The sequence below is a fragment of the Ahaetulla prasina genome, chromosome 3 (assembly GCF_028640845.1).
Source record: "Ahaetulla prasina isolate Xishuangbanna chromosome 3, ASM2864084v1, whole genome shotgun sequence".
In the NCBI taxonomy this organism is placed as follows: domain Eukaryota; kingdom Metazoa; phylum Chordata; class Lepidosauria; order Squamata; family Colubridae; genus Ahaetulla; species Ahaetulla prasina.
Genome location: NC_080541.1, coordinates 135408075 through 135435083, shown reverse-complemented (window position 1 = coordinate 135435083; position 27009 = coordinate 135408075). Strand labels below are relative to the sequence as shown.

Below are 27009 nucleotides of genomic sequence, written 5' to 3'. Positions count from 1 at the left end.
CCTTGTTTGCTTCTGAATCAATTATTTCCCTGTACCCAAGTAAATTTAAATTTAGATAGAAGAGAATATAACAATAACAATTCTTATGATACATTCAACCTGTTCTTTCACCCAGTTTCCTACTTGAAGTTGACAAAATAATTTTCATGTAATATGTTTTCTTAAAAATATTGTTTTGCCATTTTTTTTAAGAACAGATTTTTAAAGCTTGCCTTGACCTGAAAGTGAGTAAACTGTAGTGCTAAAAGTGTTGGACTAGAATTGAAGAAACCCACAAATCATTTGTCAACACAAAGCCCACCTGATGTGTTTGGACTGCTCATTTATCTCTTAGCCAACTTCATTTAATGGATTGCTGTAGGTAAAAAATTAACAAGACATTTGTATACTCCATTGAGCTCCCAGAGAAAAGAAAGAAATATACCTTCAGGGCACTTGGCAAAATTTTCTGACTTATAATTTTACTTTAAAATTAAAACTGAGACTTCCACTTTTTAATATATTGTAACTTTTGAATACTTAAATAAGAGGTTAACATTATGATCGTATGATATTTAAATATGAGTCCCAGAGAATTCATAGAACTTTCTCTCAGATGCATACATTTAGGATTGTAGGGTAAAGAACTGGCTGGCAAGGCATTGCTCTAAGTCATAAACTGTTTCTAAATCAAATGGCTGCATTCATAAATATACCTGTAGAATATATTGTGGATCAGCAAAATGTGTGAATGCAATAAGTGATGAGTATCACTTATCAAAATTAGGTCTCCAGAAAATAGTTGGCACCTTATTTATTTAATCTACAATTAAAAGAAAGATTTGTAATAGTGCTATCTTTCATGTCCACTATCTTTTATGGTCTTATAATGTCAGTGAACACTAACATTAAGCAACATAAATGAATAAATTGTGACAGAAAAAATATTGCAGTATATACTTGTTTTTTTTATTGTGATTGATAAATTGACTTTCCACTGGATGTATTTGCATGGAAGCAAAGAATCTGAGAGAATAATTGCTCCCACTCTCTGATAATATTCCCAGAAATATCCCCTCAACCAGTATAGAAAACAAATCTGGCTAACTAGTATTTGTTTTATCCAATAGGTTCTTATATTCTTCTATACATTCTTATGTATAGAAGTTACCACTCTTCAGATTTTGGGAGGAGTGATGTTCTTGTACAAAGGCACTATGTTCCTAGATCATCCCAATTTCTGAGAGTGCTACAGAAGTACCTACAGTAGTTTCCATGTCATGAGGTTTAGAACAAAAATCCTTAGGCTACTGTTCAGTCTAACACAAACCTAAATTCTTACCAATTTAAATAAATTCCTTCTTTGCAATGTGTACAGGGAGTAAGACATTAATAAATAAAGTGTCTGGTTAAGGAAGACTGATATTTAAAGTAAATATAATAAAAATCTCTAAATAAATAAATTTATTGTTTAAAATATTTAATTCCAAATGCTACTACTAATTTATCTAGTAGTGCTTGACTCAATGTCATTTTTAGTTTACCTTTTCTTTTTGTTGTTGCTTTAAAACAAAGAAAACACTTAAGGGGCAGTTTTTAATTAAAAGAAGTCACTATGTGACTTTAATATGTTAAATACGTGTAGTCTCCAAAGTAGTGTCTGAAAAATGATCAGTAGTCCTTGGAGTGTGCAAGCTAATAAAATCAAGACCTATGATGTCTGCACCACGCAACACTAAATAATGATACCATCTAGGACATGGGTGTCAAATTCACGGCGTCATGTTGCCATCATGTGATGTTTCATGTTTTTCCCATTCACGGAGATGGGGTGGGCATGGTTTGTGTGTGACACATCTGGCCCGTGGGCCACCAGTTTTAACACCCCTGATGTAGGAGGATCTGCTCTCCTTGGGTACTATTCAACTGAGGGATAAATTATCACTTTGTGTAATGTATGATAAACACATTGATATCACCTCCATTTCTCATACATTCTTGTTATTCCATATTTAAAAAATTGTGCATAATTGACATTTAGATGATCTGGGGCAGTTTTATCTAAACTATGTATGTTGCAGAGATACCATATTTTCTCAGCCCTCAAGGGGCAGTGTTGTATGTTTTAGAAAATTAATATTTTGCCATCTACCATCAACTCGGGAAGCGTTATGTAGCATATGAGTAAGTCAAGAATACAGTTAAGGTAATAGGAAAGTCTGCTGTGCCAAATATAAAATTATATTGTGACTTTACTTCAGTTCTTCAGAGTGATGCTTTGCATGTCTCCATATCAAAGGAACACTTACCTCAGATCTTCTGTGTAATGGAATAGAGCACAGCCTAAAATTTCTGCTCAATCTCCCAGGGGTAAGTGGTCAGTCTAGAAAAATTATCCACATCTAGAATCCTTGGATTACCAAAATGAGGACACTTCAATCTTAAAAAGGCGCACGTAGTATCTCATCTGCCCTGCCTCTCTTTAAAAAAACTCCAGACCCGCAGATTATTGGATGGTCGAGTGTAGCTAACACATTAACTTTTCACAATGTCATTGACATAGCACTGCATTGACAGTGGTGGCTATTCATAATTGCTGCCATTTTTCACACTGCTATCCAAAATTCTATTGCTGCTATTTGACAAACCTGAAGCAGAAAAAAGCAACCACCTGAATTCACTTTATTGGCATCTCTTCAAAACTGTAGCTACTAAACCCACTTTACTTTGGAGTTCATTACTGGAATACCTCACCATTACACAAAATAACTTAAGAGTTTACCCTTTAAACCAGCAAAAGGTTCAACTTTACTAATATAATAACCAATACTAGATTTTTTTCAGTGGTGGGATTCAGCCAGTTCGCACCACTTCAGGAGAACCGGTTGTTAACTTTCTGAGCAGTTTGGTGAACTGGTTGTTGGAAGAAATCATTAGGGCAGAGAACCAGTTGTTAAATTATTTGAATCCCACCACTGATTTTTTTTAAAAAAATCCAGAGAGCCTTATTTATATACTTAATTGATTTAGAGGAAACAGTGGCACCATGATATCATTTTTTTAAAAACAGAAAATGCTTCCTTTATAGCAATATGCATCTGAAGTGCCCATCAAATAGAAAGCAAGACCAGCCCTTTTCTCTCTGTTATATGACAATGGGAATAAATTAATTAGTATTGTAAAAGCAACACTTAGGATTTTAGAAAATATTATAAACAATATGAAACCCCCTACCCTAACAGTTTACACAAATTCTATGCAACAGAAGTTTTTAATGATGCTAAGAAGAAAAAATATAAATAGTATAATGTGTATATGTATTCATACGATTATTTTCAAAGTCTGTTTTAAATTCCCAGAGGTTTTTTATAGACAACATGTTTGCAAACAATTTGCATGTTATGACCATCAGAAATATAACATTGTGTTATGGGTGCAATTTATGTTCTGGCTTGTTTAGTAATGTGTTGTTTTGTTTCCCATTATTTATAAAAATGAAGGAGTTTAAGAAAACATTCAAAATGCTCAGCATGCACACATAAATGAAATATTTTAATGTCAGATCATATTCATAAAAGTTACATTGTTTACATAGGGTTCATTTGTACTTATGAAAAAATGCTTTGAATGAAAAGAATTATTTTTCTTATGCTGGCAATCCTATTAAACAAATTAACATGTGCTTTGGATGTACAGCTTGACAGGAAAGAGTTCTTTTACTATTTCACAGGAAATTATGCCTTTTAATGATTACAAGGCTTTTATTCATAAAGAAATAACAACTGTGATAGCTGAAATTCACCAATGATTTGAATGGTGCATAGGTGAATGTTGCGGAGACTAATTTTTTAAAAAGTCTTAAGTGATTTTCTTCATTGCATAGTGAATTTGTAAACTTATTAAGAATTAACATGATTCATAGTATTACATATTGATTTGCTCAAGTTTTATTCAAATAATGGATCAAATATTTTAACAGGAGTGCAGGTAGCTAGTAGCTGTTGATCAGGAATGCCTTTTTTCAATATTTAAGCAATCGAAATATATTGTAATCAAATTTCAACATTCTAAAGTTTACTTGATGTCAGGAACAGAAATGTCAATTGAAAATTTGCTGGATCGTGCTCTTGTGACTGAGATGAATTATGTTAATTGTGCAGGGGAGAAAAGGAAAAAGAAATCAGAAGGATATCAAGGAAGTAATTTTATGTTGCTGAACAGCCTCTTTTGTTTCATATGCTCCAAAAACTTTTGTGAAAGTGCAGAATGTATCTACTGCATGGATTTTGTAATAATAATAATAATAATAATAATAATAATAATAATAATAATAATAATAATAATAATAATAATAATTATTTCAGCAGTTATGTCTGGGTTTACTAAGTTTGCGTTGAGTAAAATATTTATTAATGAAACTACTGTACAGGAAACATCAAAGCGAAATGCATCATACAGAAAAAGTACACTCTAGGTGACAGATGGAAAAGTGCATGCAGGTTGCTTTAAATTTTAAGTCAGAAACAAATAATACTAATGTTGATCCCTAATATCTTAAATGAGAAACTTCTCTAAATTTACCAAAAATGCCATCGAACATATATGACTAATACACATTGGCAAGCAGTATGAATGAATTCAGGTTTTAGATCTTATTTTACAGGTATTTTTGCTTGACAAATGTGAGTTTAAATAGATTCATAAAAAAGGAAAAATCTTCTCAAATTGGACTGGGTAATTCTGCCAGGTTGCTCTGATGTCACACACAGCCTCCAAGTGTTTAATTAGACACCATCAAATCACATATGTCGTGTTAACATTCAGGAAATGACATTGAGTCTGTCTTTAAAGAATTATTTTTGGCTCAATAAATTTTAAATGTATGGTTTATCATAACCTAATATTGTCTTTGTCTTCACTGCAGTGGATTTCCGATCAAACTTTCCCCTTCTTTTAATACTTTAGGGAATTTTCAAACGTCGGGATGTTTGGCTGTAATGCCCCAAGATTTGTTCTCCCTGAAAGAAATCATAGTGACAATTTATTAAACTACAGAGCAACCTGGCTTTTAGGGGTCTGTACTTTTAGATTGTGTTCAATAAACCTAACAACTAAATTGTGATGCATTTCACCATACTTATTTATTATTTTTTTCATGCAATTACTACTTCCATTCCTATATTCTCTGGGCTTTGGGTTTTAGATTTATTTGATTGGGGTTGGAATTGGTTTTATTTTTTTAATGATTTTAAAAGAAATATGCCAACCTGTTCTTAAAACACAAACAGGTGCAACCCAGTAACTGTTGTTTGTGATTAAGTCTCATTAAATGCAATGAAATGCAGTGAATCAATATTAATTTAAGTCCCATTCCATTTAATGAGACTTAATTTGGTTTAAATTTTTAAATTGTGCTATGACTTGAAGGGAATTCCCATTCCAAGCCACCTCAAACTAGTTGAATTTGCGTTCAATGGGACTCAAATTAATTACAATTAACTTGTCCAACTTTTCATTGGCCTTAAGTACAACTAGAGCTCATTGGATCAGAGCTATATTGTTAAACACTGCAACCTAAGATTGGGTTGTAATATCAATCAGTGGAGCATTATTTTCAATTTTTAAAAATAGAAAGCTTAAATTACATCAGGTATATTGTTATTAAACAAAAACTAGAAGTAATCTTATTTTGTAATTGCTGTAAGATTCCCATTAATGTGTTAAGTACTTCACACAAATTCACACATACTGTAAAGCAACACAACACACTGCCACAGTCAGGAGAGACTCCAATTTTTAAAAAAGAAAGCTGATGGTAAATAAAACTCCTTTGATTCAAAATGGTTTATTCACACAAATTTAATAGGATATATCACAATTGTTTGGTCCATAAATATTTAGGGGAAATAGTTTCTATACAATGCATTTTTCAATAAAACAAAGAAAACATGGACAACTTTGCTAGACCACTTAACTGTACTATAAACACGAAGCTCAATATATAAGATTATTGAATTTATCAACTATATCCGAAAGAGTGCACAACTGCTTTCTATGACATGTTTGTCCCCTCTACCAGGTTACACCATAAAAAGAGTTTCAGAAATAAGAGGTAAAACAGTACAAAACTAGTGAGGTGTCAAAAGGGTTTAAAACAGTTAATTTAACAAACAACACATATATATCCTGATTTTTTTTCCACAAGCTTACTCCCAAGTTATAGCATAAGGCACATTGTAGAACTGAGTTATAAGAAGTCTACTTAATAAAGTAGATCTATAGTACCATATAGTTGTTCTGTCAAAGAACAAAATTTATATGTATCAATTTTTGTACCTGTAAAAGTGTATTAATAAAGATCTCAGCCTTTCCAAGGTTGTTTGGTCTGGTTAGTGGTAAATGCCCATAAGGTAATAGTAACAGGAAAAGTCCAAGATTGGCACCTCAATCCTAACTATATCAACTTGGAAGTAAATTCCACTCATGTCAATTGAACTTCCTTCCTTCTAAATGTGCTTTAGGTCAGCAGCCTTAAGCCTTCTAGAAGATCATGACCACACTGGCTAAATATATAACAACAAAGACACATTTTCTCCATTACAGTGTTAACATCTCTTCCATTGTTTTTCTTCAAAAAATAAGCTACTTTTCTGTGCTAATTTTCTAAAAACCCTGAGCAAAAGTTAGAATAATGCACTTTAATATGGGCAGTGAACTGTCAGAATGTATCCACTCATTATTGGAGATCAAGCTCCCCCACTTTCAAATAATCAATTAAAAAAATATTTAAAATAAAATGAGAGAAGTATGATTGAAAGAAAAAGGGAAGAGAACAAAGAGAAGATGGATAAAATATAAAACATTGTGCAAAAGTTATTTTTAACAATCTATCCAAAACATGATTTTGACAGTTTTTGGAAAGTCTCCCCTGTTTAATTAGCGTTTTATCAGAAGATAGGATACAAATGAACATTCACCACTGCCCAGACCATTCAGACTTTAGCTTAAATTTAAAAAAAAAAATGAACCACTTGTAAATGTAAACTAGGAAAGGTGTTTCCAATCAGCAATACATCCACAAGGCTTCTGAGTTTGGCAGCTTCCGAGAATTTCATTTTTCAAAAGGATTTTGTTTTTAATGTAGTGTTTTCTCATATTGGAAGAGAAGAGAGTTTTTGCTTGCCTTTTTAATGAAAAAAATGGGGGCAGGGGGAGCGGTCACCATCCAACTTGTATACAGGGCAATACAAATAATGTCTAAACAAAAATTAATTCCATTGGGTTCAATGGGGCTGATTTTTTAATCACATTAAGACTATATTTTTTAAACCCCACTGAATTATGCTAGAATGACCAAATGAGGCTGTGAATCTGCTGGGCAGTATGTCTACCTCTGTATGTGTTATTTTGTGTATTAATTATAAATTCATACACACAAATTAACCCTAGGTGAAGTTCCATGTAGCTAGCGCAGTACAATATATATATTTACTTGGAAATAAGCTCCCAGTGAGTTAAAACAGGCAGACTTACAATATGACAGAAGCACAGTATTATTCACATATTTGCTGAACTTGTCTTTTGAAGTTAATACATTAAAATGGCCAGCATTTACCCATGTTAGAAAAAATGCAAGTATGTTCAAAACATCCAAGAATAAATATATTTAAGTAATTGTTCAAACGTTTTAAGAAATTATATTTTGCCTATTTCCATCTTCTTCTGAAAATGATTGAAAATCTGAACAGTTACTTTAATAATAGAAATTCATGTTTTAAAGACAAAGTTTAGTAATTTTGTAAAGATTGATTATGTTTCCAGACTTATAGTACTTCACCTTGTCCTATTGAAATGTAAAATTGTTTAATATTCACATGCTGGATTTTACAATTATTAAGGGAAAAAACAATATCCAAGAAAGATACTGTAACGGCTGCAATCCCCAAGCCGCTCGGCTCAGAGTAAACCCTCTTGTTTGGATATAATTAATATAGAGCAGAAAGCATTACCATTTTAATAGGACAAAAAATTTAGCCTCAAACTACTGATAATATCTAGCAAAAATTATGTACTTTGAAATGCTTTTTATTTTCATGGGACAACATTGAATAGACATTTAATTATTCCCTTTAAATCAACTGGATTGTTATCTAATTTAATCTTGGGTATGTTAATGTTTTGTTGTCAGTCCCACTGTAAACCAGATGAAGCTGGAAACTATATTTGTTTGTTCAGTTGAATAGGGATTAGCCCCAAGCAAATGTTTCTAGGATCAATGTGTTTTAGAAAAAAGTTTGTGTTAGATACATATAACCAACATTCATACTGTCTGAGGCTGTTCTATTTTCCAGCACAATTTACTAGCCTGCAGGACAGAAAGTTAACGATTGACATTCATAAATGGCCTAAGTTAGCTGAAAAATTAATGTAGTCTAAATGTTATTCATCATATGTATGTAGACACAGATATTACACAGCCTGAAAAATAATATAGCTCAAACATGGAATAGATGATAGGGTTCCTATACTACATTAAGCTATACTGTTTAATTTGGACTTAATGTGACATGTGAGGTTTCTTGCAATAGTTTGTAAATGAAGAGGTTGTCACTTAACTAACTTAAACCCAATAAGTAACAATTTATTCACTAAACCAGGGGTGTCAAAACTCAATTTCATTGAGGGCGGCATCAGGGCTTTGTTTGACCTCTGGGGGGCTGTGGTAGGCATGGCCAGTGTGGGTGTGGCCAGCTCAACATCACTTGTGTCGGCGCCTATGGTGGCCCGAGCACTCTGCCAGCAAAAACAGGCTCTCGAGCTCCATTTTCAGCCACAATGGATTCCTGCAACCCTATGCCAGTAAAAATGGTGCTCAGGAGGGCGGCCTTCCTGAGCTCCATTTTCACTGCCAAAGGGTTGAAGGAGGCCGTCACAGCTGAAAACAGAGCTTGGGAGCTCATTTTCACTGGCAGAGGTACGGCAGGCCGGTCCTTCACTGTTTCCAGGGTGGTCCCACAGGCCGGATCTGGCCTGCGGGCCTTGAGTTTGACACCCCTGCACTTAGCAACGTTTAGCATGATACATGAAACCTGTTAATTCCTGGCTCACTAAAGCTCTTATACAGGTAGTCCTTGACTTACAACAGTTTGTTTAGTGATCGTTCAAAGTTACAATGGCACTGAAAAAAGCGACTTATGACCATTTTTCAAAGTTACAACCTTTATAGCATCCCCATGATCATGTGATCAAAATTCAGATCTATGGCAGCAGGTTCATATTTATGACTTTTGCTGTGTTCCAGGGTCATGCGATCATATTTTGCTACCTCTGTCAAGTAGTCAATGAGGAAGCCAGATTCACTTAGCCACCAGGTTACTAACTTATCAACTGCAGTGATTCACTTAACAACAGTGGCAAGAAGAGTCATAAAGTGGGGCAAAAAACTCACTTAACAAATGTCTCACTTAACAACAGATATGTTGGGCTCAATTGTGGTCATAAGCCGAGGACTACCTGTATATAACACATTTTCAGAACTAAATTGCCTTTTCTTTTTCGAGGATATTGATGGCCTAGAAAGAAAATAGAATTTCACATTTAGGCTATCAGTTTTTATATATCTGAAAAGGCTTCTAAACCTTATAGCATAAAGAATCATACAGAAGCCAGTTGATAAATGAAGAATTCACATGTTTCTGGAGCTGAAACCTATTATTTCCAGGGCACACTACTCCCTCTCTTTTTTCCCCCCACCCATATTAAGCCTAATAAAAACTGTGCAAACCTTATCCCAAAACAAAACTTTTACAACTTTTTTGTATGCATAGAAAAGAAAGTACAAAATGTAAGTATCTGAATGCAAATTGAGGATTAAAAATCTGAAATGCAAATTATTCCTGGGCAGCCATTCAGTATGAAATACTGACATTGATTAAACATGGTCAGAGCATGTTGGCATCTAAAAATTAACTGAGGAAACTGTCACAGACAGCTGGGCTAGGCAGACCACAAATATCTCTGACATAATTATGTTAATACTCAACCCATATGTGATTTAATTAGGTGACCTGTATATGAGCGAGACTCCTCTACAGGACATGTAGTATGCCATGTCTCAGGATGAATACAAACATATGTCTTAGCACACATCTGTAACTGATGTGAAATAACGTTATAAGAACTGACCTCAGAGCATGATAGTTTGATTCTTTAGGCTCTTCCTACTCAGTGGTTTCTTCTATATATCCCAATGTGTATATTATGTGAATTGAATTTTGTGTTCTTTACAACTTTTTTCTTCAGGCTATGCTGGTTCCTTGTAAGTGGCAGGTCAGTCATATAATTTGATGCCAAAAGCAACTACCACTAGCTTGGCATGCCAACCCAAGTCACATCATGACACGGTAGAATGCAAATTGAGTAGGTTTTGTACATGCCAAACATATCATAAAGACAGCTTCCAAATTGCAGGGAACCACCATAGAATAAAGAAAGCAAGTCACATAGATCACCTGACTTAGAACAAATACCCTTACTGATCCAAATTTGGCAATTGGCCAAAACCTGCTTTTAAAGTTATAAGTCTAGCTTGATTTAGAAATATAGTCCACTGAACTCAAGGGTAGAGTAATGTGATATGGAAAAGGAACTCAGTTACCTCAGGTGGCAGATTTTATGGTGTTAAATATTTTTAGACTTTCCGCATCAGATACTAAAAGAGTTTGGTCAGCCTTGCTCAGCGGGATTTCCTTACAACTGTATGTTTTTTATGATTCAGATGCCAATCATTTGAAGAAAACAAACACTGATCTATTTATTTGGAAATACAGTTTTATGATTAATATATCATCCATTTTGCCCCCAGTAAATTCTGGAAATAAGGAACATACAATTTTAAGAGGCACTTAAACCTTCCCTTTAATTAGGCAATGATTAAAAGAAAATCCAACAACAATTTATAGACAAGTTCACGTTGCATTATAATAGAATTCTATTACTGCAAACTCATTTGCCAAGTGGTTGTGGGTGCTACACACCAAGTTGTTTTTCCCAAATATATTGTGGTGGTGTTTTATTTTTTTAAAATGTTGCAAATAATATTAATAGTAATTATAATCATATAATGGAGAAAGAAGAGGAAGCAGAAGCAACGAATAAGAAGAATTTTGAAATCAAATGTTAGAAAATGTTTGTTAAGGTAGTTTGTGAGGGGCTCGCGGAATCGTGGCTGTCCATGTTAGAGGTCACTGATGATACTACAGTGATAGTGGGATTGGTCAGGTCTGTTAAAGTGGTCGCAGTGCCGGGTGGAGTGAGAGCGCCGCTGTCTGCTGAGGGCGGTGCCGGAAGTGACGTGCCATCAGCTTTATCAACACCCCCATTCTCCTGTCGCAAAAGATTCCTTCTGAATTTGGCTCTTGCGTTTTGGAACCAAACCTGCAAACCAATCCCAATTGATTTCTTTACCAATGTTATCTTTTGTTTTTGACTATCTTTTTTTCCTGTCTTTTTTCCTTCTTCCTATTTCTGTTTTCATTTTTAAGGATGGTGGGCTTCTTATTTTACATTTCTCCTCCTTCCCCACATACACTGATCACACTGGCTACTATATTATCTGGGGACCTTGTTGATGATAATTCACCAAGACTATCAAATAATCCTTTTAACAACTTATGGTTGTTTTTGTTTTTCACTTGTGCCGTAATATCTTAGTAAAATAAATATTCCACTAAAAACTCTGATGATCATTTAAAAACATGGAGAGTATTAATTGCAGGATGAAAGAATTCATGCACCACTTTTCTTATGTGGCTTCTGTGTGTCCTATTTCAAAGCTGAACTAGTTAGAACACTGGTCTCTCATATACAGAGTCGCACTTAAATTCCTTCCACTCATTTTTGTTGGCTTCTATGGAATTGGCCCACAAGTAATGATCTAAATCATTTATAAGCATGATATATTATGGCCAGAATCCTATATCTGTTAAAAATATTATAACTTCTTCCAAAATTATTGGGGGTTTTTTCAACTATGTTATGAAAAAGTCAGATTTGACAGCATCACATCTTACAGAACAATACAAAGATAACAGATTAAAGCACTTTTACATTCAACAAAATCCCATGTGATGTATTAATTGCTGCACTGCACTGCTTCAGAATTCAGTAATGAGAATTAAATCTATGAATGTTCTCTATGCAGTCTTCCAGAAAATCTTCCATGTATAGTGTTAAATCAGCTTGCTCGTGACACTATTAGGCCAAAATGTTTTCCTTCATATCATCTTAGTATTCTAATATAATGCAGTATAGCAACAAATACTCCCATAGGATTGTTGACTGTATATAATAAAACTCAGTTCAGGTTGACACAGAGGACTCTTGAGGTTACTTCTGGCTAATAAAAATGGAGAAATGCCGTAAAATAGATTATATGCCTTAAATTCAATATCCAATTACTGTTTTAATTACAAAAGATACCAGTATATTTTACATATTTCCCATCCCAATCAGAGCAAACAAAATTGATTCCCCTTCAGTCCTGAGAGCAGTAGCTCTGGAGGGAAGCATAATTGCCCACTTAAATATACCTTCAATACCCTTGGAGGATAAGATCTGAATATGGAAATGAATACCTATTTATCTATTGGAGGAGTCAGCCAATTTAAGATAGCAGAAGGGAAATGTAAGGGAAATGCAATTTTTAAATAGAAAGGAATGGAAGGAAGACATTTATAGCAGCGGCTTCTTACCTGCAGAACTCTCTTAGTTAGTCCAGTCTTCTGGGCTAACTGCTTGAGGTCCTTAGCATCTGGATTGTGATTAATGGCAAAGTAGGACTTCATGGTACGGAGCTGGTGATGTTTAAAAGAAGTGCGCATGCGCTTAGTCTTCTGAGATGGGGGATAAGGCTGCTGGTCTCTGTCCAGATGGTCTGCCTCGTTTTCATTACAACCTGTTTGAGAAAACAAAAAACAACAACAAAAAAAATTGGAAAGCTGAAAATAAGCAATGCGTTCTACCTCTGTGTACATGGACAAAAAAACTCCCAAGATATAATATTAACTTATTTCCTTCCACTGCAAGATTACAACATTAATATCATGTAATGTTCTATATGCATAATATGAAGGAAATGAGGTGGTACAGTCCTGGACATATTCCAGACAAGTGGAAGGACTGGATATTTTCATCTTCTTCCATTTTTAAGTTGATCCCTGCTAGCTATTTATTTCTAAAAATGTGAAAATAGAATATAATCTATAAATTATCCTAGTATAAAATAATAAAGTATAATTAAAAAACAAAAATGAACATAATACAGTAAGAGAAAAGTATAGGATTTTTAAAATAATAGTAACCCTGAGTCACTTGCTGTGTCCCAAATGCAAGAATAAAAAGCAAACCTTTACATGTGTCATAGAAACAGTTTGAAGAAGGGGCACAACATGGAGGAGAAGAACCACACTTTATTTTGGTGCATGCCTTACCAGAGAGACCCCCAAATACAAGAAAGGAAATATTTTATACAAAATTGAGAGTTACAAGGTGGAAAATCCTAAGGATCTGATTTACTGGCCAGTTTGGGGAAAGTAGGCAGGTCCTGATCAGTGTATCTGGAATGAGATCTAGAGGTAGGTAGCAGAGTTTGGAAACCCTTTGTGAAGGAGACGGATTGTTGAGATCGTGGATGGAGGATGGAATGTTGGGGGTTCTCTATGTTGCAATTTCCTCATATGGGCTTTCCCTTTGTACTGTGAAGAAAGGGGTGAAATCTCAATTTTGTATGTTAGATTTATTTTCTCCATTAAACATGGCACTGTAAAGCAAACAAAACTGATTTCTTCCTAGATTCTCAGAAAAAGGGTCTTCAGAGCTGAGGTGCAGTGACAGAGAAAGTCCTGCCCAGGTCCCCATGTAAAGCTCTTATGACAAAACATGGTTAGGCAAGTACATACTAGGAGAGGCATTCCAGTGCCCAAGGATCAGGGCTTCATACTTCGAATGTCATTATTAAACTTCATTTTAGAAGCCCAGGCAGCTACTAGAGCTTCCTAAAGCAGTCTGGCTACTCTACTCAGTATTCGCTGAAGCGTTCAAGTAGTTCAAGGTCAAACCTACACTGCAGTCACCTAGCCAGAAAATTACCAGAAAATGAATTACAGGCAGTCCTTATCCAGCAACTAACTACTCATTCAGCAACCATTCAAAGTTATGACAATGCTGAACAAAGGGATTTATGGCTATTCCTTGTCATTGTTGCAGTGTCCCCATAGGCACATGGTCATGATTTGGGTGCTTGACAACTAGCTTGTAATGACAATGGTCACAGCATCCTGTGGTCATGTGATCACTATTTGTATCCCTCTCTACCAGCTTCCAACAAATAAAGCCAATGTGGAAACCAGCAGGAAGTCACAAATAGCAATCACAAGGCCACAGGACACTGTGCTTTACAACTGTATCATTTAGCAACAGAATTGCCAATCCCAATGACTGTCCTTAAGCAAGGATTACCAATAGAGGTACAACGCCATCTCTACTAAAGAAAAGTGTCAGCTAATGATTCAGCTGCAACCAGCCAAATATATTATGGTCCATTAAGGCCACTTGGATCTTTTTTTTTTTTTTTAAATTCAAAAGGTTTTACAGAAAATTTTTTCCCCCTTTCCCCCCGCTCCCCTCCCCCCTCCCTTCACAACCCCCCTCCCCCTCCCCCCCCGACTTCCTGGAATGAGCACAAGGTATAGTTAAAAATAAAACAAACATATGCTAAAAAAATTTCGTCCCAACTTAATTATACCCCTACAATTCTCAGCAATTCCTAACTTCCCCCAAAAACAATAAAAAATAATACATCATAATCATTCAAAGGCAGTCTGATAAATCTTAGTCTGATATCTACTTTGAATATAGTCAATCCATTTTTTCCATTCCTTTAAGTATCTTTCTTGCGTATTGTCTTTCAAAAAGGCTGATATCTTCGCCATCTCAGCCAAATTGGCAACTTTCAATATCCATTCTTCTATTGTAGGTACTTCTTTTTTCTTCCAGTACTGTCCTATTAGTAATCTTGCTGCTGTTATTAGATTTAAAATCAATTTAGTCTCAATTACTGTACAGTCCGTAATAATTCCCAACAGAAAAAATTGCGGCAGGAACTTTATCTTCTTTTTCAAAACATTTTGTAAAATCCACCAAATTTTTATCCAAAAGGCCTTTATATCCTTACAAGTCCACCAAATATGAAAATATGTAGCGTCATCACAATTACATCTCCAACATTTTGCTTGCATATCTGGATACATACACGATAATTTCTTAGGATCTAAATGCCATCTATAAAACATTTTATAAAAATTTTCCCTCAAATTCTGTGCCTGCGTGAATTTAACATTTCTAACCCAATTTTTTTCCCAAGTTTCCAATAATATTGGCTCCTGAAAATTTTGTGCCAAGGCCACTTGGATCTTTAAGTAATGGAAACAAATTAAGGAAAATATAAAAACTATTTACACTTCTGCTCCTCCAGGAAGAACATAAGTCCACCCAAAGATGATACTTACCTAATTCCAGACACATGAGCCATCAATCCACAGCATCTCTTTCTAAATTGAATTAATACAAGAGAAGGCCATCTAGCACCCTCCAAATCTTTTTGACTAAAATTCCATTGACCTCTTACTGGTGGCCATCAGAATAATAATAATAATAATAATAATAATAATAATAATAATAATAATAATAATAATAATGATGATGATGATGATGATGATGATGATGATGATGATGATGCAGCTTCCTGCAATAACATCAGTGGAACTGCAAAAAACTGCGCTACTTGGAACATTCTATATTTTAAGAAGACACTCGGTTGATATCTAAGACACTGGCAACAACCTGTATCAACCATTAGTACCAGTCAATCTTATTTGTGACACATCAGTTGACTGAGTTTCATGTTTAATAAAAATAAGAAATAATAATAATAATAATAACTTTGCTCTGATGCATTTATTTAGCATAGAATATTTTTTGACATGCAGAAGCATTAAAGTTGGTATGGATAAATATTCTTCACCAGCACAATGCTGAATTGGAAGTGATATGGTCTGGAAATCTACTGCTTCATTCAGCATTAGCTCTAAATGATAAATCAAATAATGGGATGAGTGATGATTCAGTAAAAATGCAAAAGTAGCCACATGGCTGTTTCCTTAAAACATACATTAATGCACCATCTGCTAAGGGTGCCTGCCAACTTTTACTCCTTTCACTTTGTTTTTAAGACAAGTTTCTCCAGGACGATAAGGAAGCCTTTCAAATTTTATTTATTGTATTTCTGACACTTCGCTCAGCCAACTCTGAGATTATTAAAGCTACTGGCTATTAGCTGCTTCCTTTATCCAAATTAATAGGTGTGGATGCTGTGCTGCAAAGAAAAACTTGCCAAAAAAAGGAATCAACTTCTATATTTTTTTTTCATCATCACTTTTCTTCTGTAATTGTCATCAATCTAATTTCTCCATAGAAAGGATACTAGACCCACAATTGTGCATTACTGGATAGTGCTAACACTTTCTTTTCACCTACATGTATGAAGAAAAATCAAATCCAGAGTTGCCCATGCCATCCTGAATAAAGTAATAAAACATGTTCTTATTAGATATTTAGACTACATCTTTAATCAGTTTGGACCAAAGGCACAATAGTATGGTATCATCTTAATTTGTTTCCATAAAGCAAGGAGGAAGATCCACCTCAGAAAGTTCTATCGAGTGGGAATTGCATGCCTTTTGTTCCATGCTGTATCTACCACACAAGGAGGTGGGGTATTCAACAGAGCTCTTCTCAATAGCCAGACTTGGCGTGAAGATTTGACTTGGGCAAGGAGCCTGATATCTGTCAGAGCTTCTCTGAAGAGAACTCTAGAGGTTATGACTAGTACTTTAAATTGAGTATGGAAACTATAAGTAACCAGTGCAGTGATTTCAAATTAGGTGTAAATTCATACTGGCTGTCCCATCAGTAGTCTAACTACAGCATTTTGTTCTAGCTACAGCTTCTGGGTCATCTCCAAAAGCAACCCACAGAGACCACATTCCTGTAATCCAGTCTCTAGGCAAACAGAAATTAACATTGCCAGAACATCCTGAATCATAATTATCTGGACCATAACCAACAGTTATAGATCATAACTGGCCTACCAGATGAACCTGGATGAACCTACCAGGTGAACCCTAGTCATGACTTCTATTTGCTGCTTGAGCAATAGCCACAAGTCCAGGAAGACCTTTGCATCACAGACCTCCTTCAGGAAAAGCATGATCTGATCCAGGATTATCACCAATCCCCAGGTGTTTATAATGAACAGCAGCTCCATATTGGACAGAGCACTAGGATTTTGTTTTCTCAAGTAGAAGATATACTTTCTGCCTTCTGACCCAAGCCTGGGCCTTGGGGCTAAAGTGATAAATTCTAACTGTTAGAGCGTTAAGAACAAGCAAATTAAGAGGTAATATATGATGAAAACACATATATACATATGCAGCTCCTGCTGGAAGAAAGGGCAGAACAATGTATAAATCCAATAATTACATATTAGGAGCCACCTTTAGCAGCAAGTGGTGGTTTCTTTTTTTTTCATGCTTCAGTTAGTATAGACGTTATATGACATAGCTCTGTGTAAACTCGCTTTCATATAGATTTATGTTCTACTGTTAGCTGTATCATTGCCACGAATCCTCAGCAGGATTAGATCATTGAGAAAAGTGTAAATTGTAGACCATTGACTCTTAGCTTTTTAGCCGTCACTAACATTGCAGCTCTAGTTGCACAACTAAAATGAGCCAGTTACCTAAAAAAATAAGAAGCTTTCTAAAATCCTGATTCTATTATGTGGAAAGAATCCCTGTGGAGATCAATAGGACTCAGAACTATCAATACATTCCATACCAGAATACAAGTGAATTTGTTTTAACTATTAAGCATGAAATATTATATCACTTTTCAGGAATGATTTAACAAAACTACCCATCATGCAGGAACAAAATAAACTTCCCAACAGGTGGCTGGAATTCTTTCATAAAGTATAGCTATTCCCATTGATGGAAAACATAGATTATATTATACACATTACATCGGTCCATGGAGATAGATTGGGGTGTGGGGGGAGGGGAGGAGAAGACAGCACATTTATGATTGCATTTGCCTTCTATTAAAAGGAAAAAACAGAACTGAAATAATGTTTTCTCAACTAGTTTGTAAAAGAATATCCAACAAATGCTAGTTTAATGGTTTTCTAAACTTATTTCACCACTCCCACCTAACTTATTTTTAGTGAACATAATAAAAATAATTTGGAAAAATACTAGGAAGCCAGAGATAACAAGATGTTTTTTGTATAAGGTAGCCTTTTTTTCAGCAGCAGAAAGAAATATTTAAAGACACACCGAGAATGATTTTTTAAAAGAAGATAATTCTATCCAAGTGGCAGAGGGGTTTTTAGTATTTGACATATTTTTCTCATCTGAAGGCCAAAAGCATGGTCCTCAAAGAGAAAACTAAATATAAAAATAGTTATACCCACCAAATATATTTGGATTACAACTCTACAGTTCCTAGTATTTCTAGCAGCTCATTAATTTCATGCTTATTGGGAATTATTGACATTGTAATACCAATTACATTTAAGAAGGTGCAAGATGAAAAAAACCTGTTTTAGTTCATTAATTTTTGGAAGATGCCCATGGTTTAGGCATCAATTCGTTCTGAACCTGAATCAAATGTGGTTCTTCTATACTCTGTACAGAACATCTGTTCTCAGGTAGCATTTGTGGTCTTCAAATCATTCTTGACTTCTGGCAAGTATATGGAGAAATCCATGCAGTATTCTTGGAAATCTTGCCATTGCCTTTTTCCCAAGGCTAGGAAGAGGTTATTAGCCCAAAGACATTTCGGTGGTTAAGGCAGGACCAGAAACCAGATTTCCCAACTCCCAGTTCAGTACCTTAACCTAGACCAAACTTCCCAAGTTCTCTTTTACGTAATGTGTATTGTGTTGTGGTGTGATGTTCCTAATTACATGAGGAAGAATTACTAATGAAGGTCAATCAGAAAAATATGTACAGGTAGTCCTCAATTGAGGCCAACATTTCTGCTGTTCTGTGAGTTTGGCCCCATTTTATGACCTTTTTTGCCACAGTTGTTACATGAATCACTGCAGTTGGTAGGTTAGTTACATGGTTATTAAGTGAATCTGGCATCCCCACTGATTTTGCTTGTCAGAAGGTTGCAAAAGGTTATCATGTAACCTTGGGACACAGCAAACATCATATGAGCTTGGCAACTGACATGAGTCAGTTGCCAAGCAACTGAATTTTGATCACATGGTCATGGGGATTCTATAAAGGACGCAAGTGTGAAAAATAGTCAAGTCACTTTCAGTACCACTGTAACTTTGAATACTCACTAAATGAACTGTTGTAAATCAAGGACTACCTGTAGCAACTTCTTCATTTAGTGATTCCAAACCGATCATCTATATATTATCTTACTGACCCCCTATCATTAATTTGTGCATCACTTTTGCTGCTGCTGTTGAAAAGTTTTAAATTTTGATACTGGGGGTGGGTGGGGATATTTTTGCAAGCTGGTTTATAGAATAAAACATCTCTTCCTAAAAGGGCAAATATAAAGCAACAAGTCTCAGAACAGGCTAACGAAACTTGATTGTTCAAAGAATACTGACATATGGAAAATAAAATGGGGGAAATTAGGTGGAAGGGAAAATGGAATAGTATATCAAAAGGACTGCTCAACTGTCTAGCTGACTTGTAGCCTGATCAGATGCATTTCATAGCGCAATAATTTGATGGAGGTTTACTGGCAAATACAGTACATTGATGCCAATGATGCTCTTGTTTTGTTTTGAAACGGTAGAACAATCCACTGCAAAGGCTAAGGGAAGAAAACCTTACAGCTTCACTTTTAAGATACAGTCGGAAGAACACAAATCATTTTACAGTATTTCTCCAGAGAAGGAACATCAGTGATATAGTTGTTTGAAAAGAGGAAGGAATGGACAGGCCCTGTTTTTATAACAGCAATGGCTTGCAAAAATGCTAGTTAGGCTGAGATAAGATTGCCTTTTGCCTCTCAAGAGGATCAGCAGCTGCTATAATACCAATGCTACTCATATCAAGAGAATGAGAAATAGCTGGTTATATTTCCATTAGCAGCAGATGAACAAGGAAAAAAATGAAGCCTTTGCTTTTATTCTAAATCACCTCCATTGTACAAGTAATCCTCATTTAGCAACCACAATTGGGATCGGCCCCTCAGTCTTTAAATGAAACGGTCACTTTACTAAGTGAAACCATGACTGTACTTATGGTCTTACTTCAGCTTTTCTTTGCTTTACAGATCTGCAAAGGTTATAAATGCAAGGTCACAAAATTACCTTTTCATCACCACATAACTGTGAAAGGTCACTCTATGAGACAAGTGAATAAATGAGGACTGCCTGTGCCTCCAAAGCAGAGAAAATCTAACAGAACAAGAACACTATATATTTTCAGTCATTTGCCATAATTATTACAGACATTAGATATCAGCCTGAATACAATAACAAGATGGCACCTTCTGTCCTACTGTACCTGTGGCAATGGAACACCATTCTTCACTCTATCTAAGGATGGCAAGCTAGTGTAAGACCTATGGCAGATGATACAGCTCATGACCTTGGATCCTGCCATCTGCTTTCTGAGATGGTTCTCTCAATCTACCAAATGATGAGACTGGCCTTGAACAACATCCCCCAGCAATGCACTATTGTAATTGTTTCAGCGCAATGGGAAAAAAATATTTGGTATAAGAATTAGGATTTTAAAATGGAAGAAAGTTTGAATATCCTTCAATTTTCCAAATGGGTAAGAAATCAACTGCACATTTCATCTTTAATCCCAGAGTTACCTCCCTTCTTTTTATGTGGGAGCCCTTGGGCCTTGAACATTCACATCAGCTTAACGTACAGAACAAGCAAAAGAAGTTGCAGATATTTTAACTTCTACCACATTAGAAAGCGAAATATTCTTTGGATTTGCCTAAATCCAGTCCAACAATGTTCAGTCCTGGTGTACAAATGTCATGTCTCACAAATAGGAGTGCTGTCTATACATGGTAACCACCAGTAACCGCCAACCATCTAACTGCCTGGGCAAAATACCTCACATTTCTCTAGAGAATAGGTAAGCAAGTAGTAATAGACTCTCAGCCCCATTGATTTGGCCATCTATAAAACATAACAATAACAGCTTAACTCATATAATTCCTGTTCAATGACCCAGGACTATGCTTTGCTTATCTGAAATCCTCAAACAGCTGACAGTCCATTGATCACGGACAACAATTTCACAGGACTTGTCAGGGCTTACAGAATAGGAAATGACCTCAGTGCTCCCTGAAGGCAACCAAAGGAAAGATAATTTCTATAAGCTTTTAAAGGAAGTATTTTTCACAAGGCATTGCCATATTCTGCTATCTTGTTTATTTAATCACTGATTTGATTTTTACCACCTTTTCTGATAAAAATGGCTGACTAACCAAATTTTAAAAACAGTATGTAGACAATATGTTGACAAATTTGCCTATTAACAGCTCAGACTTCAGGCTCTTGACCCATTGACCTCCATGATGTCTATCCTTAACAAAAGATTTTTTTCTCCAACTTCTCCTGAAAATATCTCAGATAGCTTGGGACCAAGTGCCCACAATCTTTAATATCTGCTATCCCAGATGGTTAGAATTCTCTTCCCCCAAATTATTTTACAGCATTTCTGCATTATGTATTCTTTTAATAATTTCATTTTCTTCTCAGTTTTAAGCTACTGAATTATTCTATGTATAGTTCAAAATAAACTTCTAAAGTAATTCTAATGTAACAAATTCACAGGAAAAGAACTGGCATGGACTTAGGAGCAATCCTTACATATATTTGTCTTTGTGATGTTTCTCAGCCCTTGGCAATTACTTGTCAGTAATAATTTGAAAGTAAATACTACATATAGTGCACAGTAGGACTGTGTATGCTTCAAAAATGATTCAGAAGCAGCACTTTGGCCCTCACATGAGCACAGCACTTCTCTTCTATTCACTAAAGCAGCCTGTCATTTTTTGGGTTTTCACACAAACCTGAAATAAAGGAGCTGCTTTAACAAACACCAGAAAGGAACTGGGCTCATGTGTATTCTGAAGAGCTTCTTCTGAATCATTTCTGAAGTCATAGTACACAGAATATCTGCTACAGGATTATATGTAAATATATTAGTCCATCCTCCTATACCTCTCCTTACTCTATCAAACATTAGCACTGACCATAAAAATGAACTCTGCGATTACAGAAGTGGACAACAAACCAAGGACAGTTATAACTAAGCACATTGATTTTGTGTGGAGACTGAATTTTCTTCATGCTTTTGTATATTTCCACCTGCAACTAGATTACCAACAAATCAGAAAAAGCTGGTATGTTACTAGAGAAAGCCACACAAAATCAGTTATTTAATCCCTTTTTCATTTGTTTCAGTTCTTATTCTAAAACACAGTATGCTATAAGCTACTGCTGCAATCCTTTTATATTCACTAGAAAAATCAATGAAAGTTTCTCTTGGGGAAGGTGTTTGGGTTCAAAATGTTCTTAGGCTATATATAGTCTTGCCTTCTCTTTCATTCTACCTGCTTTCTCCACTGAATTCACATATTATATCCCTTTATTTAATCCTAGATATTTGCCATCATTGCACAAATACCAATTTCTTTTTTAAAAAATCTCACATGATTACTAGATTTTTGTGCTCAACACTTTTCCTGCCCACTATCATTAACGTAAACCATATATGTTTTTTTTAGTACTAACTGGCTTAATTGGATTGAAATCTAAGAAAACACATGGTTTACATTTATCCGGAACTAGGTCATGCAAATCCTTTCATATTTCCTTAGTTACAAGTTGATAATCAAATAGAGCAGATAATTATTTTTTCCATCACTAGAAGATAAGTTGATTCAAAAAAACAATTCAGAACAAACTAGACTTGTATTAATCATTTTCCACCTACACAACAAAATATACTTGGGATTGAGTTCCACATGGTGTGTCTATAACAAAATGAACAGTGCTGAATGCTCTTCTTCGGGGTACCAGATTCCAACACCCAGCTATTCCTCTTTTACTATATTATTTTGCTTCCTTCCAAACAGTTAACACACTTATACTTGCTAAGGATGATCATGCTGTTTTGGGGCATTCAGCCTCATTAATTCTTTTCTGTAATGCATATGAGTGCATTCACTTGCTGAGAATATCATTCAAATTCCTTTGGTTTCAGAAAGAGAATGTTGCCCCTAATTTCTTTTTGTTTCAGTTTTGAGATTAATTAGAGTACAATTTTTCCATACTGGTAATCCTTGGTGAACTCCATGTAAAAGGACACTTGTTTTACTCAATTTCTGCCATCAGATAAAAACATATTCAGGCACAGAAGACCTTCTATCAGTTATCAACATTGCTGCTCACATTTTGCTTATTGGCATGTCCATTACATAAACAGTTTTCTTAGAGATGGTTTATAACAATCTAGGATTCCTTTTCCCACCCTCATCCCAGTTGTTCTCGTTGCTTTAAGAAAAACCAAAAATACGATTTTATGTACCAAGAATGAGGATCATTTTTTCATCCCTTGGGCCATATGGATCTTAAGCAAGTAAGACCAAAGGCTACATCTTAGAGCAGATACTTATTGTTGGCATGCAGCCACCCAAGTTGTTGTCTGGTCTTCTGCTATCCCCACACAAATGAACACTGAGAGAAAACATTTGTTTTTTCTTCTAGTGATAGAGCTGCAATAGAGCATGGAGAATTGCTGCTTCCGAAACTGCTGGCTTATTGCAAAACAGTATTTTCCCAGTGATATCCCCAGCATCATCTTTCAAAATGGAAAGGGAAGTAGGATCTTTAAGAATCGTATCTTCAGTCAGTACCTTGAGTCAGCATTTATCAACTTATTACTTTTATGCTATCCATCTCCCGTATAAGGTGACTCTAGTCAGCTTACTTGTTATAAAAGTATCAGTGGAACTGCTTTTTTGCCCCTTGCCTTTTGTGGCAAGAAATTTATGAACTTTTCATGAACTACTGCTAACAAGCAGGCAGTGAGTTCCTAAACTTACTCGTTTGGAAGAAAGTCACAATCAATACAGTGAGGTCTGTTTCTGAGTAGAGATGGATAGGATAGCGCAATTAGAGGGTTTATTCATAGGCATGACACTTTCATTTATGAAAGCACCCATGATTTCCTTTCATAGATAATAGCCACCCAGAGTCTTATGAATGAATTAGGTAATAATGTGTGTAAATATATTATAAATATATGCCTGTTAAAAAATCAAAAAACAAAAGAAAATCATTTGTAAAATCCAAATGAACATTAAAGCTACTGTAATGTGGGTTTATGCACATATTAGTAAAAGCAAAGTAAATTTCTATGAGAATTAAGCAGGTTTGCCAGTGTTTGAATTAGACTACCCTATCACTTAGATTTTCCTTCATAAAGAGATTTCATCTATAGCAGCTACCTGGCAATATTTATTTCCATATCGTGGAAAGCTTCTGTTTCCTGAAGACCACATTTCTGATAAAAACAAAACCTAGGCAAGGTACTAGACAGACATAACCATCCAGTGTGAAAATACCCCCCAAAATCCAGAGAAGATATAAAAATCACCCTCAAAGCAAGACAAATTCCATATTCATAAAAAACCTGATTAACTGGTATCTATAACTGGTAGTTTAACATAATGTATTGGGCATGTTGTCAGAAGGAACATATATTTTCCCCAAGCCCTATACCTATTTCTGCCTCTGATTTTTAACTGATAGCTGATAATTAACTGATTTTTAATGAGAGTCACATAGAAACATAATTGTATACTTTATATATCCTAGCACAGTTGCCATATGCTGTCTACTCCTTGAGTTTTCCATTGGCAGACCTTCCACTGGCAGGCCAGTTCCTCATCAGATCTTTGTAAACATGCATATTGAAACCAGATCTAAACCAAGCTTCAATTTGCTGGAAAAGGAAGAACGCCTTACATCCAACAAAGGATAAGAGGAGTTAGAAAAAGCACTTTGCTTTACTATTGCAACATATGAAACAGGACACATATGCTAAATCTTTCTTTCTAATCTAGACTCTAGATTGTCAGGATTCACATCCAATCCTGGAGCCTTCCCAACCGATAGAGCAAAAGCGTTCCCAAAGTACAATTTCCCACCACCTTCAGTCAGTATTGTTAATAACTACAAGTTATGTATTAATCTTGAAGATTTCCTGAAGTGGGAGAAATAAAATAAGTTTCAATTTACTTCTGCTTTTAATCTAAATAGAAGAAAACTTGGCAAGTGAGAAGTAATCCTACTAAAATATGTCAAATTTATTTTTCTCCCAATTTAAGTCACATTTTAAGGCTAACACAATAGCCAGGAGCACATCCAAATTAAACAGTACACAAAAACTCTCCTCCCCCACTCCATGAGCAGGCCTTCTCCATTCAAAAGCCACCAGAGGTCACTGCTACATTTGTTTGGCAGTTTTATTAGAGCTAACATTTTATTATTTCTTTGTTTTTTTACTGGTGGATAATATGAAGCCTCTTATTTTAGCTGCAGAACTCAAATGGAAGTGGGGCAAAGAGGCGGGGCCAGTCAAGTGCCACATAAATTCTATTCGGCCAGCTTTATAAAAGAAGAAAACACAATCCATTTCCATTCTCAGTTGCAATCTGTTTTCTACTGTGATGTACCAGTATCTGATTTTCTACCCTCCCTTAAACACTCTAATTCATCATACCCAAAACTTTGTCTTTCTTGCACAAAGCATGTATCATGGAAAAAAAGATGTTTTAAGCCACTTTGCCAAATGAAAGTATTTTGTAGATCTGAATTAACTCTTGCATTTCTAAAACTCATGTATGTTCTATTGAGAAAGATCCCCAAAGATCTGCAGAATGTGGACATAAAAAGGTAGTGATACTTTCAGAACTATTAAAGTATTTTAACTATTTAACTATTGAAGTTAATACATTAACAATAGTTATACATACTTATGTTTGGTCTTTTTGGACTTTCAATTCCCCCCCCCATTAAACACTTGGAATTGGGGGTGGGGAGTACTATGGAATTGTATGCAAGAATTAGATTCTATTGGGGCCATGTGAAAGACTAAAATTCTCTGGAAACTGACAAGTTTGTTTCAGAGTAAAATCAGATTGCATAGCCTGAAAGATTATATTTCTATATGATTGTCAGATTTAACTTGTTTTATCACTAATTAAAACTATTTTTTAATTTGTTTACCATACAAAGTAATGGTCATTTCTCCCTTGAGCCAAGCTTAATTCTTGGTTATTTCATGGACTTAACTATATAGTTTTCTTGATTATGGAAGTTATTTGCTACGCTTCCCCCAGCCACCCAATTTCCCATACAGTCTGCACTACAAATGCAGAGGAAAAATCAAATAAAAGCCAGCTTCAAATCAGAGATATATCCTTCTCAAGGTAGCTGTGGATGCAGCTGTAGGGATATGTGTGTGTAAACATGATGATAAATACAAAATAGATGCATTATATTCAAGTATTCCCTAATCCAAGGGAATACTTGAATATAATGCCTGGATTTTCTGTCTGGAAATTCTTTTTATCTAATTTTGTTTGTGGAAGACCTTCATTTGGGAAAATAAATCCAGTTGTCTGAAATATGTCATTAAATTTGGTGATATGAGAACTATGTATGTCTGATCTATAGCCCAGAAATAAATCCTACTTTATTCAAGCATCAATAGGATTCCAGATTAAAATTTTTGTTTATCAGAAATATTACCCCCCAAAACTTTAATGTATATTGGGATAAGAAGAAATAAAGAAGCAGTCTTTCTTCAACATCAAATCATGACAATCACCTCTTAGAAA

General features: G+C 35.1%; 1 protein-coding gene across 3 annotated transcripts in view; it reads right to left on the bottom strand.

The window, feature by feature from the left end:
* Positions 1-4940: 4940 nt before the first annotated feature.
* Positions 4941-27009, bottom strand: part of LHX9 (LIM homeobox 9) — a 34506-nt gene continuing 12437 nt past the window's right edge. The window contains exons 4-6 of one of the 3 annotated variants that reach the window (XM_058177061.1): positions 24911-24916; positions 12732-12934; positions 11158-11415 (exon numbers count right to left, since the gene is read on the bottom strand). In XM_058177061.1, the coding sequence (XP_058033044.1) occupies positions 11158-11415; positions 12732-12934; positions 24911-24916 (467 nt within the window). Of the gene's footprint in view, positions 4998-11157; positions 11416-12731; positions 12935-24910; positions 24917-27009 lie in introns of those variants that run through there. The other 2 variants (XM_058177060.1, XM_058177059.1) reach the window with 2 other exon arrangements.